The sequence below is a fragment of the Chiloscyllium plagiosum genome, unplaced genomic scaffold, assembly GCF_037043375.1.
Source record: "Chiloscyllium plagiosum isolate Xiang-an unplaced genomic scaffold, Cpla_swu_hap1 HiC_scaffold_5, whole genome shotgun sequence".
Lineage (NCBI taxonomy): Eukaryota > Metazoa > Chordata > Chondrichthyes > Orectolobiformes > Hemiscylliidae > Chiloscyllium > Chiloscyllium plagiosum.
The window spans coordinates 115,598,993-115,620,389 of NW_028270143.1; the positions used below are offsets into that span (position 1 = coordinate 115,598,993).

Here is a 21,397-nt window from a genome sequence, read left to right on the forward strand (position 1 = left end):
GTATTCAGGGCAGAACATCACACATATCTGCAATGTTTGCAATCTATTATTATGATGTATCTGTTTTTTGCTATAATGGAATCCTCATTCTTTGAAATATATTCTAAAAGGATGTTAAGAGGAAAAGGTAAATGCAAATAAAATTGGAGTGCAGCAGTGTTTGGTGTGCCCATAGCAACCAGAAGGAGCAGGAAGTGGAGGGTCAGAGGTGAAAGAAGATGGCCGCTGCTGGTTACAAGCTGCTCTCAGCTTGCCTGACATTTGCTTTGTTGTGAGCAGGAAACTTTTCAGTTATGACCAGCGATTTTCGGCAGAAAGAGTCGGGCACGGAGGTAAGGTGCAGTGTGAGGTGAGATTGGGTCTCCGCACAGATTGTGGCTGATGTTTCACTGAGGCTACTTCGAAGGAACCTGTCCAAAACAACACGGGCAGCAGGAGGTTCAGTTCTCCCCCCTCAAACCTGAACTACGTTCTGCAGTGATTTTTTTTTTTAATCAAGCATAGCTAGAGGCACCGAGATTTTGAAATCTTTTGGTACACGATCTAGAGAGGAGATGATATTTTCTTTCCCCCGCAGTTGTCAGGATTTGAAATGCCTCCCCCCACCCCCCAACATGTAGATTGACTAAGATGTTACAGAAATGAGAGTGTGGTGGAAACTGACCCTCAGATCATTTTGAAGGGGACTTGGGCATGTAATCGAGATTGAGGAAATGAATGAGTTACAGCCACCAAGTAGAAATGTGGGTCTAATACAGAGGTATTCTGAGAGATCATTCATGGATACACACTTAAGGTGGCTTTTACATTTTAAGTTGTTTTGTTTTTTTAATAATGCCAGCACAAACCTTCTCATAATTCATTCTCTCTCTTGTCAATCACACTCAACATTTTCAATTTGTTTTATTAGTTTTTGTTGACAGTTCATCTTTTGGACTAAATTAGTTTTTTTATTTGTCCATCATTTTTGAAATACCCTTTTCAAAGAGATTATTTAATTTTGGAGATTGCACCTCAGTATATTATTGTTATGATTGTATTTGTCTTGCCTCAATAAGTGTTCAGATTTAATTGTGGTTCAATATTGGTTGTAAATGAAGTGTGTTTATAGAAACATACAAATCTATAGCCAGTCAGCCCCAGTATGCCTGTGCTGTCTCATATAAGGAGAAGTAATGAAAGGGCATAAGCCCTTCCTGAAGAAAGGCTTATGCCCGAAACGTCGATTCTCCTGTTCCCTGGATGCTGCCTGACCTGCTGCGCTGTTCCAGCAACACATTTTCAGCTCTGATCTCCAGCATCTGCAGACCTCACTTTCTCCCCTAAGGAGAAGTAATGCCTAGTCTCTCACCCCACTCTTGCCACCTGTAACCCTGTAAGCTGATCACCCTCAATTAACTGTCGTACTCCTGTTTTAAGTGTATTTAGGGACTTGGTTTTCTAGGAAAGTATTCTGAATCCTGACAATTCCCTTTGTGAAAAAAAGCTCCTAATTTCTCCTCCAGATCCCCCAATGATTTTAAAATTTGTGGTTTTTGGTTACTGACCCACGTGCCTGAGGGAGCATTCTTTCCCATCCTGCTTGATCAAAAATTCCTTATCGCCTTGAAAACTTTGATTCGGTCTCTTGTCAATATTCTTTGTTCCAAGAACAGTCCTTGCTTTTCCAACTTCTCATAACTGAAGTCTCTCATTTCTGTAACATCTTAGTCAATCTACATTCTATCCTTTTAAAGGCCTTCACATGTTACCAGAGAGTGTTTCACTCAGATTTCGCCACACTATTTCAGCTGAGGTCTTACCAGTGATTTGCAAAGTTCTAGCATGATCTCTTTATTTTCAGGTTTTATGTTTCTATTTATAAACTTCTATAATCCTTATATCTTAATCATAATTTTATCAATTCTCTACCAGCTTCAAGGTTTTGTGCATATGCACTTTCAAAATGATGCCCTTTGTAGCATGCAGTCTTTCTATATGAGTCGTTCCCAATTGCATCACTTTAGACTCCCTCTGCAATGAGATCATCTGCTATACTTCACATGATCACAGGATCATAGAATGGTTACAGTGCAGAAAGGGACATTCAACTCCATATATCTGAAGGAAAAAATCACCTGCTTTTCCCCATAGTCCTGCACCTGTTTCCTTTTTTAGATAATAACCTAATTCTCTCAGAATGCTCTGATGGAACCTGCCTCCACTATGTTCTCTGGCAGTGAATTCCAGATCCTGACTACTCACTGTATTTAAAGGCTTTTTCTCATGTCGCTTTGCTTCTTTTGCCAGTCGCCTCAAAATTTATGCTGTCTGGTCCTGTCTTTTCACCAATGGGAATAGTTTATCTCTATCTGCACTGTCCAAATCTGTCATAATTTTGAAAACCTGTATCAATGCTCCTCACAACCTTTTCTTCGCCAAAGTGAACAGCCCAACTTATCCAATCTTTATATAACTGTTTGTCTTCCTGAAATCCTTCTGATTAATATTTTCAATGCTCTCTCTATGCCTTAAAGTCCTGCTGATCTTTTATTTTATTCATTTACAAGACACGAGGCCAGCATTTATTGCCCATCCCTAATTGCTGTGTTTCTGGAGTCACATGTAGGTCAGTCAGATAAGGTGAGGATGGCAGTTTATTTCCCGAAGGAAATTACTGAACTACATGAGTTTTTCCTGACAATCGACAATGGATTCATGGTCATCATTAGACTCTTAATTCCAGATTTCTTTTATTAGATTCAAATTCCCGCCATCTAATGTGGGGGGTTTGAACCCCAGAACATTAGCTGGGTCTCTGAATTAACAGTCTGGCAATAATACCACGAGGCCGTTGCCTCCCCTTTTTGCCACCCTGTTTTTCCATTCTAAAGTCCACAATTAACCTCATGACTACTATATAGCCAGATTTTGTTACATTTTGTAAACTTTACAGTGCTGCTCCCTCAACCCAAAATGCCATCATCACTCCCTCCCACCAATATCTCTCCCACTGTCATATCTATGTATCAGAGTTCCTCGAGAAAGTAACATAAGCTGGGGATAAAGGGAAACTAGTCGATATGCTTTATTAGATTTCCAGAGGCCATTTAATGAAGTGTTGTGTCAAACATCAATGAGGAAAATAAAAGCTCATGGTGTCGGCAATAGCACATTAGTATGGATAGAAGATTGGTAAGCCAGCAGAACCAGAGAGTAGGTGTAAATGGGTCTTTTTCAATTTGGCAAGATGGGATGAGTGGTTTGCCACAGGGATCAGTGCTGGACCTCAACTGTTTACAATTTATATAAGTTACTTTGTTGAAGGGATAAAAGATATAGTTGCTAAATTTGCTGCTGAGGTAAACAGCATCCAAGAACTACAAAGAGCAAAAGAAAAATATCTATACAATGTTTTCAAGAAAAACGGGTAGCCAACAAACCCAACCTATCGATTCCTCAGAAACAAACCCAAACAAGCAGACACAACACAACCAGATACTATACCCACATTACCTTACATCAAAAACATATCAGAAATGACTTCCAAAGTACTCAGACCTCTTGGCATCATGGGAGCCCACAAACCTACCAACATACTTAAACAGCGATTAACGAATCTACAGGATCCATTATAGAACATAGAACAATACAGCACAGAACAGGCCCTTTGGCCCACGATGTTGTGCCGAACATTTGTCCTAGCTTAAGCACCCATCCATGTACCTATCCATTAGATACCACCAGCAAAACTAACGTCATTTACAAGATACCATGGTGGGTGGCACGGTGGCACAGTGGTTAGCACTGCTGCCTCACAGCGCCAGAGACCCAGGTTCAATTCCCGACTCAGGCGACTGACTGTGTGGAGTTTGCACATTCTCCCCGTGTCTGCGTGGGTTTCCTCCGGGTGCTCCGGTTTCCTCCCACAGTCCAAAGATGTGCGGGTCAGGTGAATTGGCCATGCTAAATTGCCCGTAGTGTTAGGTTAAAGGGGTAAATGTAGGGGTATGGGTGGGTTGCGCTTCGGCGGGTCGGTGTGGACTTGTTGGGCCAAAGGGCCTGTTTCCACACTGTAAGTAATCTAATCTAATCTAATCTAACTGTAAGAAACACTACATCAGACAAACCAGCAGGAAACCTGCCACCAGGATACATGAACACCAACTGGCCACCAAAAGACACGACCCACTCTCACTAGTTTCCACATATACAAACAAAGAAGGACACCACTTTGACTGGGACAGCACACACATCCTAGGACAGGTGAATCAATGACACGCACGAGAATTCTTAAAGGCATAGCATTCTAACCAGAACTCCATCAATAAACACATTGATTTAGATCCCATCTACCTTCCCTTGAAAAAAAGAACCAAAAATGACATCACCCACCTTAAGAAACCAAGACCTATAAATAGAGAGGTGAGACATGCCACCAGTGCTTCACCGGACACTCTCACTGATGATGTTACCTAGTATGGTGATGAAACATCTGAAAACAAACCTTCATGCTCAGTGAGCTAACTTACAGACTCATAAATATGTCCTCTTCATAACTTTTTTGCCTACTCGTTAGAGGATTACAAAAAGGTATAGGTTAACTGAGTGGGCAAAGATCCAGAAATTGCTGTAAAATGTGAGAAAATGTGAAATTGTCCATTTTGACAGGAAAAATAAAAGGAATACAATCATTACTTGATCTTCTCAATTACTCAATACATATTGCGAGTGCAACTATTTTTCCCTCAACTCCCCCCTCTTTTTAAAAAAAGAACATAGACCATAGAACATTACAGCACAGTCCAGGCCCTTCAGCCATCGATGTTGCGCCAACCCGTGGAACCAATCTGAAGCCCATCTATCCTACACTATTCTCTTTTCATCCATATGTTTATCCAATGACCATTTAAATGCCCTTAAAGTTGGCAAGTCTACTACTGCTGCTGACAGTGCATTCCATGCCCATATTACTCTGAGTAAAGAAACTACCTCTGACATCTGTCCTATATCTATCACCCCTCAGTTTAAAACTATGTTCCCCTCGTGCTAGCCATCACCATCCGAAGAAAAAGGCCCTCACTGTCCACTTATCTAACCCTCTGATTGTCTTGTATGTCTCAATTAAGTCACCTCGCAACCTTCTTCTTTCTAATGAAAACAGCCTCAAGTCCCTCAGCCTTTCCTCATAAGACCTCAGGCAACATCCTAGTAAATCTCCTCTGAACCCTTTCCAAATCTTTCACCTCCTTCCAATAATATGGTGACCAGAACGATACACAATACTTCAAGTGCGGCCGCACCAGAGTTTTGTATGGCTGCAGCGTGATCTTGTGGCTCCGAAACACAATCCCTCTACCAATAAAAGCTAACACACTGTATGCCTTCTTAACAACTCTGTCAACCTGGGTAGCAACTTTCAGAGATCGATATACATGGATACCGAGATCTCTTTGCTCATCTACACAACCAAGAACCTTACCATTAGTCCATTATAAATATATAAATATTTACCATTATAAAGATATAAAATTCTACTGTTTTAACATTCGCTTGACATTTCCATGATGCGGAGTAAATATTTCACATATTTCAAATATTTCAAAATTATTGTGAGTCTGAATTGAAAAGTATTATAGTGGAAATAAGTATTTTTAATTTGGTGAATTGTATATATTAGTCTCCATTGTTATCAAACTCACTTTTTTAATAACGGTTTTTTAATAATGGTCAGAGTATTGAGTACAGGAGTTCGGAGGTCATGCAGTGGCTGTACAGGACATTGGTTAGGCCACTGTTGGAATATTGCGTGCAATTCTGGTCTTCTTCCAATCGGAAAGATGTTGTGAAACATGAAAGAGTTCAGAAAAGATTTACAAGGATGTTGCCAGGGTTGGAGAATCTGAGCTACAGGGAGAGGCTGAACAGGCTGGGGCTGTTTTCCCTGGAGCATGGGAGGCTGAGGAGTGACTTTATAGAGGTTTACAAAATTATGAGGGGCATGGATAGGATAAATAGGCAAAGTCTTTTCCCTGGGGTTGGGGAGTCCAGAACTAGAGGGTTTAGGGTGAGAGGGGAAAGATATAAAAGAGACCTAAGGGGCAACGTTTTCACACAGAGGGTGGTACGTGTATGGAATGAGCTGCCAGAGGATATGGTGGAGGCTGGTACAATTGCAATATTTAAGAGGCATTTGGACGGGTGTATGAATAGGAAGGGTTTGGAGGGATATGGGCCGGCTGCTGGCAGGTGGGACTAGATTGGGTTGGGATATCTGGTCAGCATGGACAGGTTGGACCGAAGGGTCTGTTTCCATGCTGTACATCTCTATGACTCTATGACTAACTCCTGCATTTTAATTGTGTCCAGCGCTGTCCTTGAAATGTGTGGGTTTGTGGTTTTCCCAGAGCTATCACACTGCCAGGTAAAAATGTGACAACAAGCAACTACAATGCAAAATGCCTTTGAAAGCAGGGTTTGGGATTCGGGTCCAGAATTTGGGCTCTAGCAGCTGTCTTTTTCCACTCCTGTCCCATTTTTCTGCAAGGTGGAGAAAGTCAGATTGGGGGAGAGTGGAGAAAGAGAAATGGATGAATACATTTGGACTGAGTGGGGAAGGAGAACTAGGGAGGGAGAGCATAGTTTGAATGGGTAAGTTGGGATAGGACAGCATAACTGAATGTGGGAGAGACTGATTCGGAAGAGGACTCTTTTCTGGTATGTGGAGAGGAGCTTCACTATGTTTTCTTTCACCAGGGAATATGGAGAGAGAAGTTGAAATTTGTGTTAGGATACAATAGGATAACATTGTAATAAAATTACTGAAAAAAAATGCAGATTACCATATTGTTATATTTGTCTATAAATCCAAAGCTTTAATAGTAACCTGTCGGGTGATATTGTCATTGGACCATAATTCAGAGACCCAGGTAGTGTTCTGGGGACCTGGATTCAAACCTCACCACTGCACATCGAAAAATCTGGCATTTTAAGTCTGCTGATGATAATGAAACCATTGTGATTGTTGTAAAAATCCATCTAGCCTACATGGAGTACTGTGAGCAGATCTGGGCAGCACACCTTATGAAGGATACATTGGCCTTGGTAGAGTACACTGTAGGTTTACAAGAATCATATCTGGACTTCAGGAGTTAAGTTATGAAGAGAGATTATTCAACTTAGGCCTGGTGTTTTGAGAATTTACAAGGTTAGGGTGATTGATTAAAGTCCTCAAGATATTAATAGATAGGTTAGGTACAAGTAAACTATTCCCACTGGCTGGGGATTCTAGAACTAGGGGACGCAGTCTGAAATTACGGGCCAGACCATTCAGGAGAATGTTAGGAAGCACTTTCACAGAACAAGAGTGGTAGAGGTGTGGAACTCTCTTGCACAAACAGGAGTTAGTTTGCTAGATCAGTTGTTAGTTTTAAATCTAAAGTGGATAATTTTTTGTTGAACAGAAGTATTGAGTGATATGGGCCAAAGAGCAGGTGTGTGGGGTTAGTCCACAGATCGGCAAGGGTCTCATTGAATGGCAAAACAGGCTCAAGGGCTGAATTGCCTATTCCTGTTTGTATATTCCTGTATTGCCTTTTAAGAAAAAAAACTACCATCCTTACCTGGACTGGTCTGTCTGTGCCTAGACTCAAACAATGTGCCCTCAATGGCCTAGCAAGCCACTCTCAGTTGTATCAAAACATTAAAAAATCTGAAAAAAATTAATAGAATCATTTGGTTGACCTTTTGACAGAATGATCAGACATCTCAAACTGACCTAGACCCATTTGCCAGCATTTGGACCATATCCCTGTAAACCCTTCCTCTTCATATACTCATCCAGATGCCTTTTAAATTCTGTAATAGTGCCTGCCTCCACCACTAGCTTTAGCAGTTCATTTCGTACATGCACCACCCTCTACATGAAAAAGTTATCTCTCAAGTCCTTTTTAAATTTTTCCCCCTCACCTTAAATCTAATTCTCAAGTTTTGGACTCCACAACCGTAGGAAAAAGACTTTGGTTGTTCCCCCTTTCCATGCCCCTCAACCAGATGGACCACCTAGCACCAGAAATGACAATACAAATTCAGCCCTGTTGACCCTGCAAAGTCCTCCATACTAAACTCTGGGGGTTACAGCCTAAACTAGGAGAGCTGCATACCCACAGAGTGGTCAAACAATAGCTTGACATTATCATAATCAAGGAATCATACCTTAATAGACCACATTCTAGATAGTGCCAGCATTACAGTTCAAAAGATAAGACAGAAGCATTTTCCTTCAATCTTCAGCCAGACATGCCAAGTAGATGATCCAGGTCGGCGTCTTTCAGATATCCCCAGCATCACAGATGCTACTCTTCAACCAATTCAATTCAATTCTCTCCATGTGATATCAAGAAACGGCTGAATGTACCAGATAATGTAAAGGCTATGGGCCCTGACAACATTCCAGCAATAGAACTGAAGATGTGACTTCTAAGCTATCTGCATCCCTATAGTTACCACATTGGCATTTACTTAAGAATGTGGCAAATTGACCAGGTATGACAGAAAGCAGGACAAACTCAACCTGACCAATTACTCCCGTCAGTTAACTCTTACAGAGCAATATAGATGAGCTGGTCAGTTAGGCTGAATAGTGGCAAATTAAATGTAATGCTGAAAAGTGTAAGGTAACGCATTTTTGGAGTTCTAACAAAGCAAGGGACTACAAGGGAACCTCAATTATCTGAACGAGATGGGCACTATTTCGTTCGGATAATCGCTTATTTGGTTAATCGATTAAATAAATGCCTTTCCTCTAGGGCTTGGAGTTCTTAAAGTCTGCTCCCTATTCAGGAGACGCAGCAGCACACAATGCGCGAGACCCCGCCCCCAACCCCACCCCTGAACCCCCTCCAACCCGGTCCAAAAGCGCTTCCTGACCCCAGCACAAAGCATGTGAGCCCCCAGCCCCAACACCTCCCCCTGCGCGCCCCCGCCCCCAACCCCGTACAACACTGCCCCCCACGCCCAATCCTGCCCCAACCCAACTCTATCCAACACTTCACCCTGCGTGCCAGTGCCCCCAACCCCGTACAACACCGCCCTCTATGCCCAATCCCGCCCACCCCCAACCCCATCCAACACCACCCCCTGCCCACCCTGGCCCCCCAACCCTATCCAATATCACCCTGCCGAACACCGTACCCCACCCCGTCCACCCCTGCCTCCTCTCCGGGGTAGCCTGACTGGACACCAACAACAAGACTGCTGCAGCAGCTGCCTTTGTGGGTAAGTCTCCAAATAGTGCGCGCGCACACGCACACACAGCCACACACACAACGTTTTAATGCAACTTTTTGACAGGTTCCACATTTGCCCTGTACAGGACAATATTGGAGAGATTATCTGGGGGGAAGCGTGGGGGGGTGTGGGGTGGGGTTTGGGTACATCCCTCTGTAGAACTCCAGGGAAAATGTGGGGTGAGAGAGAGGGCAGGAGGTCAGTCATTTGGAGGTGGTGCATATTTAATCACCGTAAACAAAAGACGCGATCACTGTTGGAAACACGTCTTTGATGTAATGTTTCTATCGGGACTTCGAGATCTCCTTCGGATAATTGGTATTAGGATAATCGAGGTTCCTCTGTACATGCCGTAGCTGGCCTAGTAATCCAGCGGCCCCAGCTAATGCTCTGGGGACGTGGGTTCATATCTCACCATGCAGCTAGTGGAATTTAAATTCTATTGATAAAATCTGGAATTGAGAGCTAGTCGTGGTAATCATGAAACTATTATAGACATAGCAATTACCTTCCAAATTGCTTGCTGTGCCTGCATGTTAGCTTTCAATGACTAACAAATAAGGACACCTAGGTCCAGTTTTCATCAACATTTTCCAATCTCCCATCTTTTAGAAAATATGATGCATCTTTGTTCTCCTCCAAAAGTGGATAACTGCACACTCATCCACATGACATTGCATTTGCCACACTCTGGCTCTCTCAGACCCTGTCTAAATCCCCTTGAAAACTTTTTGCATCCTCCTCAAAAATCATATTTCCACCAAATTTTGTATCTTTGGGAAATGTGGAAATATTTCAATTAGCCTAAGCATCCAAATCATCAAGCAGTGTTCCACGAGTCATACAGCAGATCCAACTTTATCAGAAGCCTTTGAAAATCCAAAGACACCACATTCACTGGTTCTCCCTTATTGATTCAGTGAATAAAATCCCCAAAACACTCTTATTGGGTTTGTCAGTCATGATGTCCCCTCCATAAATCCATGCTAATTTTGCTCAATCAGACATTATTTTCTGATTATCCAGTAATTACATCCTCTATAATAGATTCCTGTATTTCCCCTACAAATGTTCACTACATGTCATTTGAGGAATGACGTAGAGTCATAGAGGTTTACAGCATAGAAACGGCCCTTCTACCCAACTTGTCCATGCCACCCAGTTGTTACAATTAATCTAGTCCCATTCGCCTGCATTGGTCTGTATCCCTCCATACTAATCCTATTCATGTACCTATCCAGATCTTTCTTAAATGACAAAATTGTACTTGGCTCCACCACAACCTCTGGCAGCCCGTTCCAGACACTCACCACCCTCTGTGTGGAAATAATTTCCCCTCTGGACCCTTTTGTATCTCTCCCTTCTTACTCTAAACCTATGCCCTCTAGTTTTAGACTCTCCTACCATGAGGCAAAGCTATTGGCTATCTACCTTATCTTTGCCTCTCATGATTTTATAGACCTGTATAAGGTCACCCCTCCATTTTCTGTGCTCCAGAGAAAAAGTCCCACCCTATCCAGTGTCTCCTTATAACTCAAATCTTTCTGCTCTCCTTACCTGAAATGGCCGATCATGCCACTCAGTTTAAATACAGTTAGGGATGGGCAATATTCCAACCTCGTGAAAGAACAAAAAAAAGTCAACCCTTTCAACTGAAATCTCGTATCTCCTGTAGTCAGGCAAAAAATGTTTTAAAAATGTCTTGATGCTCCAGGCTTAATGTCAAAGCCTTCTCCAGAGATAGATGTCTCAGCCAGTAATAATTTTAAGAGATGTATCATCCAATGATAGTCAAACTCATTGGATACCAAAGAAAAAAAACAGTTAATGTTCAATCTGTGCCCATGTCCTGCAGAGTTTCTGAACAAATTTATTTTCTTACAGATGTGACCAGTAGTAGGTAAAAAAGAGTTGTTACAACACAGTTGTATGCAGATGTAAGTCAAATTTGAAGTGATTAGGAATTTTACCTCATTACTGAAATATTGATTTTGGTATTTTGATAGCTGCTTGTTCGGCTAAAAGGGAGAAGTTCTCTGAAACGTCTTGAACCACGGCTATTTAGTGAAGAAGGATTCCCAAGTCATGGTAAGGAATCACAAAGCATTAACAATATTGTGAGGAACCATGTTTGCACATTCAACCCATAATTCCATCTGGTTTTAAAAGAATGTTCCAGAGCAACATTTTATTCCAATAAAAAGTGCAAACCTATATTTTAGTACTCATAAAAGCATGCTTAACTGTTTTCTGCTAATTGAGCAAACTAAATGCTAGAGAAAAAAAAAGACTTGCATGTATATAGAACCTTCCATAACTACTGCACATCTCAAAGTGCTTTACAGCCAATCAAGTACTTTGTTTTGAAGTGTAGCTCCTGTTTTAATGTAGGAAAAGTGACAACACATTTGCATACATTAAGCTCACCGAAACAGCAATGTGATAAAGACTAGATAATCAGTATTTTGTAATGTTGATTTGAGGGATAAGTATTGGTTAAGGCACAGAATCTCAGAATTGTTACAGTACAGGAAGTGGCCATTTGGCCCATCTACAAACAAGCTTCATTACCTAGTGTTGTGGGTAAATCACCACAAGATACCTTTAATTCAACGATTCGTTAAGTAATTTCACAATCAAGTGCTGAAACAATAATTCAAACTTTATTGCATGTAGCAACCAAATGTAAGACCACTCAAGTAAGCAAGTAGAAGCCTGCGACCCAACCTAGCTATTACCTGACTAATGGTGAAATCTGGCCAGGATTTCAATCAGCGGTGGTCTCATACTGGTGGGAGGAATCTCCAGGGTTTGATCCTTGGGCAGAGTTGTACTTCGAAGTTCTGCGAAGGTGGGGTTCTGGTGCTCGATTCTTATACAGATTTTTGTCCTTCGGACTACATGTGATTATTATTGACTTTTTAAAAAATCCCTTTTATCCAAATTATTGCAAATCTGCAGCTGGGCTTCTTATCGCAAAGTAATTTCTTTGTTTCTTGTTACGTTTGGTATTCACTGTCTGTTCAAAGTTACAGCTTACCTGCACTAACTCATTAAATTCTTCTTCAGTTGTCCTTGTGGCAAAAAAGCATCCAGTTTATCAAACAGGTGCCAAAGCAGCTTTGTTTATGTAATCTTGCCAAGGTATGGCTAATGCTTGAGTCTCTGCATAGCAGCTTGTCTTTGTTCCTTAACAATTTATTCCAGACAGAGTTAGTGCTATGTGTAATAGTTTATCTTTTGTTGGTTCATTCAGTCCATAAATTGTTCTGAAATTTATAATATCACATTAGCACCAATTTCCTCTTTTTCATCAGGTCCTTGTACATCATTCCTATCTAAATAATCATCCAATGCCCTCTTGAATGCTTCAATTAAACCTGTCTCCTCCACATTTCCAGTCAGTGTATTCCGCATCCTAACTACTCACTGTGTGATAAACCTTTTTTCTCGCACCCTTGCATCTTTTGCACGTCACTTTAAATCTATACCCTGTCATTCTTCTTTCCTTAACGAATGGCAGCAGCTTCTCTCGATCTTTTCTATTCAGCCTGCTCATGATTTTGAAAACAAAAAACAAATCTCCAGTTCATTGCCTTCTCTTCAAGGAAAGAGTAGTCCCAACTTCCCCAATCTATCCTTCTAAATGAAGTTTCTCATTCCTGGAATGATTGTTGTAAATCATTTCTGCATTCTTTCCAATGTTTTTACATTTTTGCTATAATGTGGCACCTGCAACTGTACACAGTACTCCAGCTGCGGTCTGAAAAGTGTCTTGTACAATTTCTACAGCTCCTCCTTGCTCTTGCTGTCTATCCCCTCATTAATAAAACTAGGGTCACTGAATGACTTATTAACTGCTCTTTCCACCTGTCCTGACACCTTTAATGTCGAGAGTGTGGTGCTGGAAAAGCACAGCAGGTCAGGCAGCATCCGAGGAGCAGGAGAATTGATGTTTCGGGCATAAGCTGTGCATCAGGAATGAGGCCACCTTTAATGGACTGTACACATACACATCCGGATCCCTTTCTCCTGCACCTCTTTTAGAATTGTACAATCTGTTTTATATTGTCTTTTTCACACTCTTCCCATCAAATTCCCATGTAACTCTTCTCTGTCATAAACTCATCGACCACTTATCTGCCCACTCCTCCAATTTGTCCAATTTGTCAATCTCCTTTTGGAGTTCCACACTGTACTCCTCAAAAGCATCCTGTATTATTATACTTGTGTTCTCGAGTTCTGAGAAGATTTGTAGGTCAGGTTGAGGTTCTGGATGTAAGGTTGCTTGCTGAGCTGGAAGGTTCATTTTTAGACGTTTCGTCACTATACTAGATCACTAACACCAGTACTTCACAAGAGGCTCACTGATGATGTTACCTAGTATGGTGGCAAAATGTCTAAAAACGAACCTTCCAGTTCAGCGAGCAAACATAGATCCATACTTGTGTTCTGTTTGCACATCATCCCTGCGGTTATTCACCACGTTGGGGAGGAGTAGGGTAGGTGTAATGCAAAACAGCAACAGATGGATGAACTTTTGTGATATGTTGCAAATACTGTATTTCCTTGCCTTTAGCTGTGAACATATCATTTTCTTAAGTCTGAGGAACGTAACTGTGAAGTTCTATTTGTTAACCTTGGCATCCAGTTCCTGTCTCATACAGTGAGCAGTGGGAGGGAATGAGGGCCAGGAGCCAAGGATCAGGAACAGAATGTCACATTTCCACTTCAAAGCTTCAAAGCAGTGAAGAAGACAGTGATGTCAGTTGGCAGGAATGCTTTATCATGGTAAATTTTGAATTTATACTTGGCTTCTGTTTTTCAGCCATTTGATACCATTTTGGCATCTTATTGTGCAGTATTAATATAACTGGGAAGAATTTGGAAGCTACTGGCGCTCTATCTGACAACTCTTCCCTGGTTCATTTTGATCCAAGGAGAGGAAATGGTTGAAATAAAAACCACAAAGTGCTGGAGAAATTCAGTAAGTCTGGCAGTTTCTGTGGAGACAGAAATAAATTTAACATTCAAAATCCAAAATGACTTTTTGGAACCAAGCAAGAGTCATTTGGACTTGAAATGTTAACTATTTCTCTCTCCACAGATACTGCCAGATGTACTGAGTTTCTCCAGCACCTTCTATTTTTATTTCTGACCTCCAGCATCCACAGTCCTTTGCTTTTGTGAGAGGAAATGGTTGTATTGATTGGAGACTGCCAAAGGAAGTGGTGGAGGCGGGTACAATTACAATATTTAAAAGGCATCTGGATGGGTGTATGAATTGAGAGATTTGGGCCAAATGCTGGCAAATGGGACTAGGTCAGATTGGGATGGCTGGTCAGCGCAGACAAGTTGGACTGAAGGATCTGTTTTTGTGCTGTATGACTCTATGACTTAATTTCTGCCCCATGTACATTTGGAGGGTTATTTTTGCGCATAGTTAAATGGACTTGGCCACTTTGATATATTTGCTAATAAACCTTAATAATGAATCTTGAACAAGTGTTAAAATGGAGCATTAAAGAGATTTTAGCTCAGCATTTAAAAGAAAAAAAACAAGATTTAGCATAGTTTCATTAAAGCGGAATTGTGTATAACCAATTTACTGCAGTTCTCTGAGGAAGTAACGTACACTGTTTAACGGGGGGCATTAGACATTCTACATTTGGACTTCCAGCAGGCATTTGATAAGGTGACACATTATTGCAGAAAAAAAGAAGCTGAAGGTGTAGGGGGTGAAATATTAACATAGTTAGAAGATTGGCTGGCTGCAGACAGAAAACAGAATATGCATAAATGAGCATTTGTCTGATTGGCAGGATATAATGAGCGGAGTCCTATGCCGGGACCTCAACATTTTGCAGTTTATATAATTGACTTCGATGAGGGGAGTGATGGCATTGAGGCTAAATTTGCAAGTGATATCAAATCGGTATGTTGTGAAGAAGACATAAGTGGTTAGCACTGCTGCCTCACAGCGCCAGAGACCCGGGTTCAATTCCCGCCTCAGGCGACTGACTGTGTGGAGTTTGCACATTCTCCCCGTGTCTGCGTGGGTTTCCTCTGGGTGCTCCGGTTTCCTCCCACAGTCTAAAGATGTGCAGATTAGGTAAATTGGCCATGCTAAATTGCCCGTAGTGTTAGGTGAAGGGGTAAATGTAGGGGTATGGGTGGGTTGTGCTTCGGCGGGTCGGTGTGGACTTGTTGGGCCGAAGGGCCTGTTTCCACACTGTAAGTAATCTAATCTAATCTAAGAAGTTGTAGACAGACTTGGATAGATTGTGTGAGTGGGTAAAAATCTGACAGATGGAGAAGGTGTGGGAAGTTGTTCAGTTTGACAGGAAAAATAAAAGACCGAATATTACTCCAACAGAGAAGAACTGCACAAGGTTTGGGTATTATGGTGCATAAATCACAAAATGTTAGAAGGTTTATTAGCTTGATATGGATGAGTAATTTGTCTGGTCATGATAGGTTGGACAGACTGGGCTTATTTCCACTGGTGTTTAGAAGACATTGGGGTAACTCTAAGCTGTGTGGTTGTGTTGAGGTTCCTCTGAGGCTCCATGTATGCCAGTGTGTCGATGCACTGACTTTCGGTTTTGGAAGCTGATGTCACACATGGTCCGAGAAAGTCTGCGCACAGAGAAGAAATGAAATAGACAGAGTATTGATCCTGAGTGACGGATTGTAAGTCAGAATTGTATGCTTCAGTTGCCACCAATTCACCTTTCCACTTGAACACAGTTCTTGCATAAATGCCAAGAAGAAGTCTCCTATTGACTGCTGATGGAGAAGATTTGATCAAATGCATGCTCATACATCTCAACTTTTGTGTGTCTTGGGACTTCGCTGTGACTAAAATAAATGAGAATGTCACAGGTCCCGTCTCATCATAGTTCTGAAGCACTGCATCCAAGCTGCAACTAGAAAGTATTAGAAACAATATTCATATAATTTCACATTTAACCAAGTGTGGCATCAAGGAGCATAGCAATATGACCACCAATAGGAATCAGGGAATAAACTACATTGGTTGGAATCAAACTTGGCACAAAGGATGATGGTTCTGGTTTTTGGAGTTCAATCATCTTGGCTCCAGGACATCCCTGATGGGTAGCATCCTAGGCTCAACCATCTTCAGTTGTTTCATCAATGACCATCCCTCATTCCAGAGTCAAAGGTGAGGATGTTAGCTGATGATTTCGCATTTCACAACTCCTCAGATTCTGAAGTAGTCCATGTAAAACTGCAGCAGGACCTGGATAACATCCAGTTTTGGCTGAAAAGTGTAAAGTAACATTCACACCACACAATTGCTAGGCAATGATCATCTCCAATAAGAGACCATCTAACTATTGCCACTTGACATTCAAAAGCATTAACCTTGCTGAAAACCCCATTGTCAGCATCCTCGAAGTTACCATTGACCTGAAACTCAACTGGACTCGCAATATAAATAGAGTGGCTACAAGAACAGGTCAGAGGATAGGAATATTGCAGTGAATAACTCATCTCCTTACTCCCAAAGCCAATCCACCATTGACAAGACATAAGTATGATGGAATACTCTTCAGTTACAACAACACCCAAAGCTTGAGGTCACCCAGGATAAAAGCAATCTGCTAAATTGGCACATCCATAAACATTTAATCACTTCAGCACTAATATCAGTAGTAGCAGTGTGTATCCCAGCTCGCCACCACCTTCTTGTGGACAACTAGGGATGGGCAATAAACATTAACCCAGCAACAACACCCACATCTCTTAAATACATTTTTTTAAATTAGCTTGGGTTCCTGAAATCTGCTTAATAGCTTACCAGTGATCCTGCAATGCCAAGGCTACCAGTATGCAAACATCTCAGCATTATAACCATTTGTGAGATTCAAACTGTGTCCATTGGTGTGAGAATGAAAGACTCATAGGACCTGTCTCTTCAAAGACCGAGGAGCGTCAAACACATACACAGCAGTAGACAATGACCACAACTGCAGAATGGGCAGATAGTGCAAGTTAGAAGTACAGTTCCAAATACTTGGATACTAGCAAAGATTCCAAAGATATCGTCCTGTGAAGTCTTCACCAATTATGGTGCTACATTATGAAGGTGCAAAAGCAAGTTAAGAACCATCTCCAACACCACACTCTTGCACGTAGAAAGTGATGAAGGAAGCATCAACAACATGATGATGCTAATTGACCACAGCCAGCAGCAACATAACCATCAGTCAAGAGCAACTGAGAATAATAGCAACCTCTTTAGATGGTTATATGATCACCGGATTAGGAAGAGTTGTCAAAACTACAAAGTGTTGTATCAAAGTTGGAAGTATCAATATTCTTAGCTCTGTTTTAACATCTCTATATAATTGATTAATTAAACATGCTTATGTCTTTTGTCTTTCTATTTGGGATTTGTCTTCCTTTGAAAAAGGGAGATGTGTTATGAGCCAGTGTTGATATGCAATATACCTTTTAAGGGATGTGTTCAAGGTATCATCACGTCATGGCATATCATAGAGATGTACACCATGGAAACAGATCCTTCGTCCATGCCAACCAGCTATCCTAAACTAATCTAGTCCCATTTGTCAGCACTTGGCCAATATCCCTCTAAACCCTTCCTATTCATATACCCATTCAGATGCCTTTTAAATGTTGTAATTGTACCAGCCTCCACCACTTCCTCTGGCAGCTCATACACACACCACCCTCTGCATGAAAAGGTTGCCCCTTGATCGCCTTTAAATCTTTCTCCTCTCACCCTAAACCTATGTCCTCTAGTCGTGGACTCTCCACCTTGGGGGAAAAGACCTTGACTATTTACCCGTAATTTTATAAACCTTTGGTCACCCCTCAGCCTCCAACGCTCCAGGGAAACCTAATGGATTAAAGCTCTCCATCTCTCTCTATCTTACTGTGCTCTATTCTTTTGCAGCAGGACACATTGATGGAAGCTTGATACAATACATCCAAATTATTTAGTTTGAACCCAGGCATGCAAGTGTCTGCGTTTGTAATGTTCAGATGCAAATATCAGGAGCTGCAATGAAATCTCATTATAATCTTCAGTACTACATGGAATCTCATACTTGTTACAGGAGCCAGCATAAGTATCGCATTGTGATAGTTGCAGATTATCTGTATTTCTTGACTTGTCATGTCACGTCTCACACGTGTGTCTGGGGACATATATAGGCTTGACCAGTAAGGATGGCAGATTTTTATTCTCTAAAGCACATTAGTGAACGAAATTAGTTTTTACGTCAAATTACTATGTTGCTATTAGACTAGTTGTTTTTCTTAAATTCCAGATTTATTAATTGAATTTAAATTTCACCATCTGCTTAGTGGAATTGAAAACACTTGTTTGCAGAACATCAGCCTGGGTTTTGGACTACTACTTCCCAAAAATATGACAAAGAGAGGAGATAAATATCAACATGACATCATAATGATGGGAAAGTTGGAAACAATTAATCCATGGTATTGGACTTATCCATTTGTTACCTAAACCAAGCAAGTCAGCAGGGCACCATTACAGAGGCAAAATACTGTGGATTCTGGTAAACTGGAAGTACTCAGTGAATCTGAGTATTGCTATGAAGACAGAAACACACTTAATGTTTCAGTTCTTCAATCTTTTGTCAGAATTGGAACAGTTTTGAAAACAAACATGCAGTATGGCAAAATTAATGGTAAGCCAGAGGAGTGAGAAGATTTTTAAAAACCAACATAAGATGACTAAAAAAAGGGTGAATATGATCTTTCAGAGTAAACTTGCAAGTAATATTACAACAGAAGGCAAGGGCTTGTCTAAATATATACAAAGGAAGAGAGAGGCCAAAGTGAACATAGGCTCCTTAGATAATGAGGCTGGGAAATAATAATAACTGGGAACCTGGAATTGGAAGAGGAGTTAAATAAATGCTTTGCATCAATCTTCACAGTAGAAGACAGGAAGAGCATTCCAAAAATACTAAATAATCAAGGAGCAGAAAGGGAAAATGAAATAAATACAATAACTGTTTTAAGTAATAAATATCATTAGAGAAAAAGTACCAGGGAAACTGATGAAACTAAAGAGAACCAAGCAGTGTTGAGAATCTGAAACTCATTGACCTTCAGTGGTCGAGGCAGAAACCTTTGTAATATTTAAGAAGAATTTAGAAGTTTACTTGTGATGACAAGGCCTACAAGGTTATGGGCCAACTGCTGGAAAAATGGGATTAGAATAATTGTGGGTTTTATTCATCAGCGTGAATGCAATGGGCCAAACAGTCTTTTTCCATGCTGTAGATCTCTATGGTCTAAGACCAATAACTCCCTGGACTTGATGGGATGACTCCAAGTACATTAACGTAGGTAACTGCAGAGATAGTGGATGTAGCAGTAATGGTCTTCCACAACTCTTAGATACTACAAAAGTGCCAGAGGATTGAAAAACTGCCAATGTAATACCTTTATTCAAAAAGGGAAGAGACAAAACCAGTTAGCTTAATTTCTGTTAGAATCTGTTACGAAATCTGTGATAACAAAGCATTTACAAATGCATAATGGAATGTAACAGTGTTAACCTGTCTTCATAAGGGGAAACCATGCCTGACAAATGTGCTGTAGTTCTTGAGAAGGTAGATAAAGGGGAAGAAGTGAATGTAATATATTTGGATTCCTTGAAGACGTCCAATAAGGTACCCCATATTAAACTATTTAATAAGATAAGAGCCCATGGTGTTGGAGAGGTTAGAGAACAGGAACAAGGATGTCTTGCTTCAGTTATACAGGGTATTGGTGAGGCCATACCTGGAATATTGTGTGCAGTTTGGACTCCTTTTCTAAAGAAGAATGTTCTTGCTGTAGAGGGAGTGCAATGAAGGTTTACCATATTGATTCCTAGGAGAGCAGGACTGATGTATGAGGAAAAATTGACTCTGTTAGCATGGTATTCACTGGATGATAGGAGAATGGGGGCGTGGGAGGAATCTGATAGAAAACCGTATAATTTCAACGGGACTAAATGTGTTAGATTAAAGAAATATGTTCTGGATGTTGGGGGAGGCCAGGACCAGGTGTCATAGTTTAAGGATAAGGAATAAATCTTTTAAGACTAAGATGAGGAGGTATTTCTTCACCCAGAGAATGATGAGCCTGTGGCATTCACTACCAGAGAAAGTGGTTGAGGTCCAAAGATTATATGTTTTCAAGAAGGCAATAGATATAGCTCATGTGGCTAAAAGAATCAAAGGATATATGGGGAGGGCAGAATTAGAGTATTAAGCTCAATGTTAGCCATGATCATATTGAATGACGGAGCTGGCTCAAGGGATTCCTATGTTCTATGCATTGTATTAGCATAGATAAAGGATCGGCTCACTAAGAAGACAGTTCCAATAAGAGAGCCATTTTCAGTGTGGCAACTTGTAACTAGTGGGATGCCACAGGAACCCATACTGGGTGACAATTATTTACAATATATATGTCAATGACTTGAATGAAGAAAGTGAATGTACCTAATCCAACTTTGTGGATTCCATAGAAGTAGGTGAGAAGGCAAGTGATGAGGATGACATAGAGTCTGCAGAGGAATATGGACAAGTTGAGTGAGTGGGCAGAAATTTGGCAAATGAAATATAATATGGGGAAATGTGAGGCTATGCACTTTGGCAGGAAGAATATATGGGAGAATGAATAGAGGATTGGATATTACTGAAATGGAGAAACACTGTAAAAAGCTGCAGCACAGAGGGGTTTGGAAGTCCTCATGCATAAATCACCTAGCATACAAGTTCAGTGGATAATAGGGAAGGCAAGTAGAATGTTGGTCTTTATTTCAAAAGGAATGAAGTATAAAAGTAGGGAAATCTTGCTAAAACTATACAAGGCAGTATTTAGACCACACTTGGAATACTTTGAACAGTTTTGGTCTGCTTAGCATTAGAAATATACACTAAAACGAACATGGAGAATCTCAGCAGGTCTGGCAGTATTTGAGGACAAAGAAACAGTGTTAAGTTTTGAGTCCAGTATGACTTTTTCAGAATTCAATATGAAACCAAAATGTTATCTCCTTTTTAAACATCAGTTTTGTTTCAAGATTTTCTCTTTGGTTTCATTTCATGGTGTT

At 40.9% G+C, this 21,397-nt stretch overlaps 1 protein-coding gene across 1 annotated transcript in view; it reads left to right on the forward strand.

The window, feature by feature from the left end:
• Positions 1-214: 214 nt before the first annotated feature.
• Positions 215-21,397, forward strand: part of xrcc2 (X-ray repair complementing 2) — a 46,787-nt gene continuing 25,604 nt past the window's right edge. Inside the window, exons 1-2 of the mRNA XM_043690736.2 lie at positions 215-332; positions 11,274-11,355. Of these exons, the coding sequence (XP_043546671.1) occupies positions 294-332; positions 11,274-11,355 (121 nt within the window). The 5' untranslated portion in view covers positions 215-293. The remainder of the gene's footprint in view (positions 333-11,273; positions 11,356-21,397) is intronic.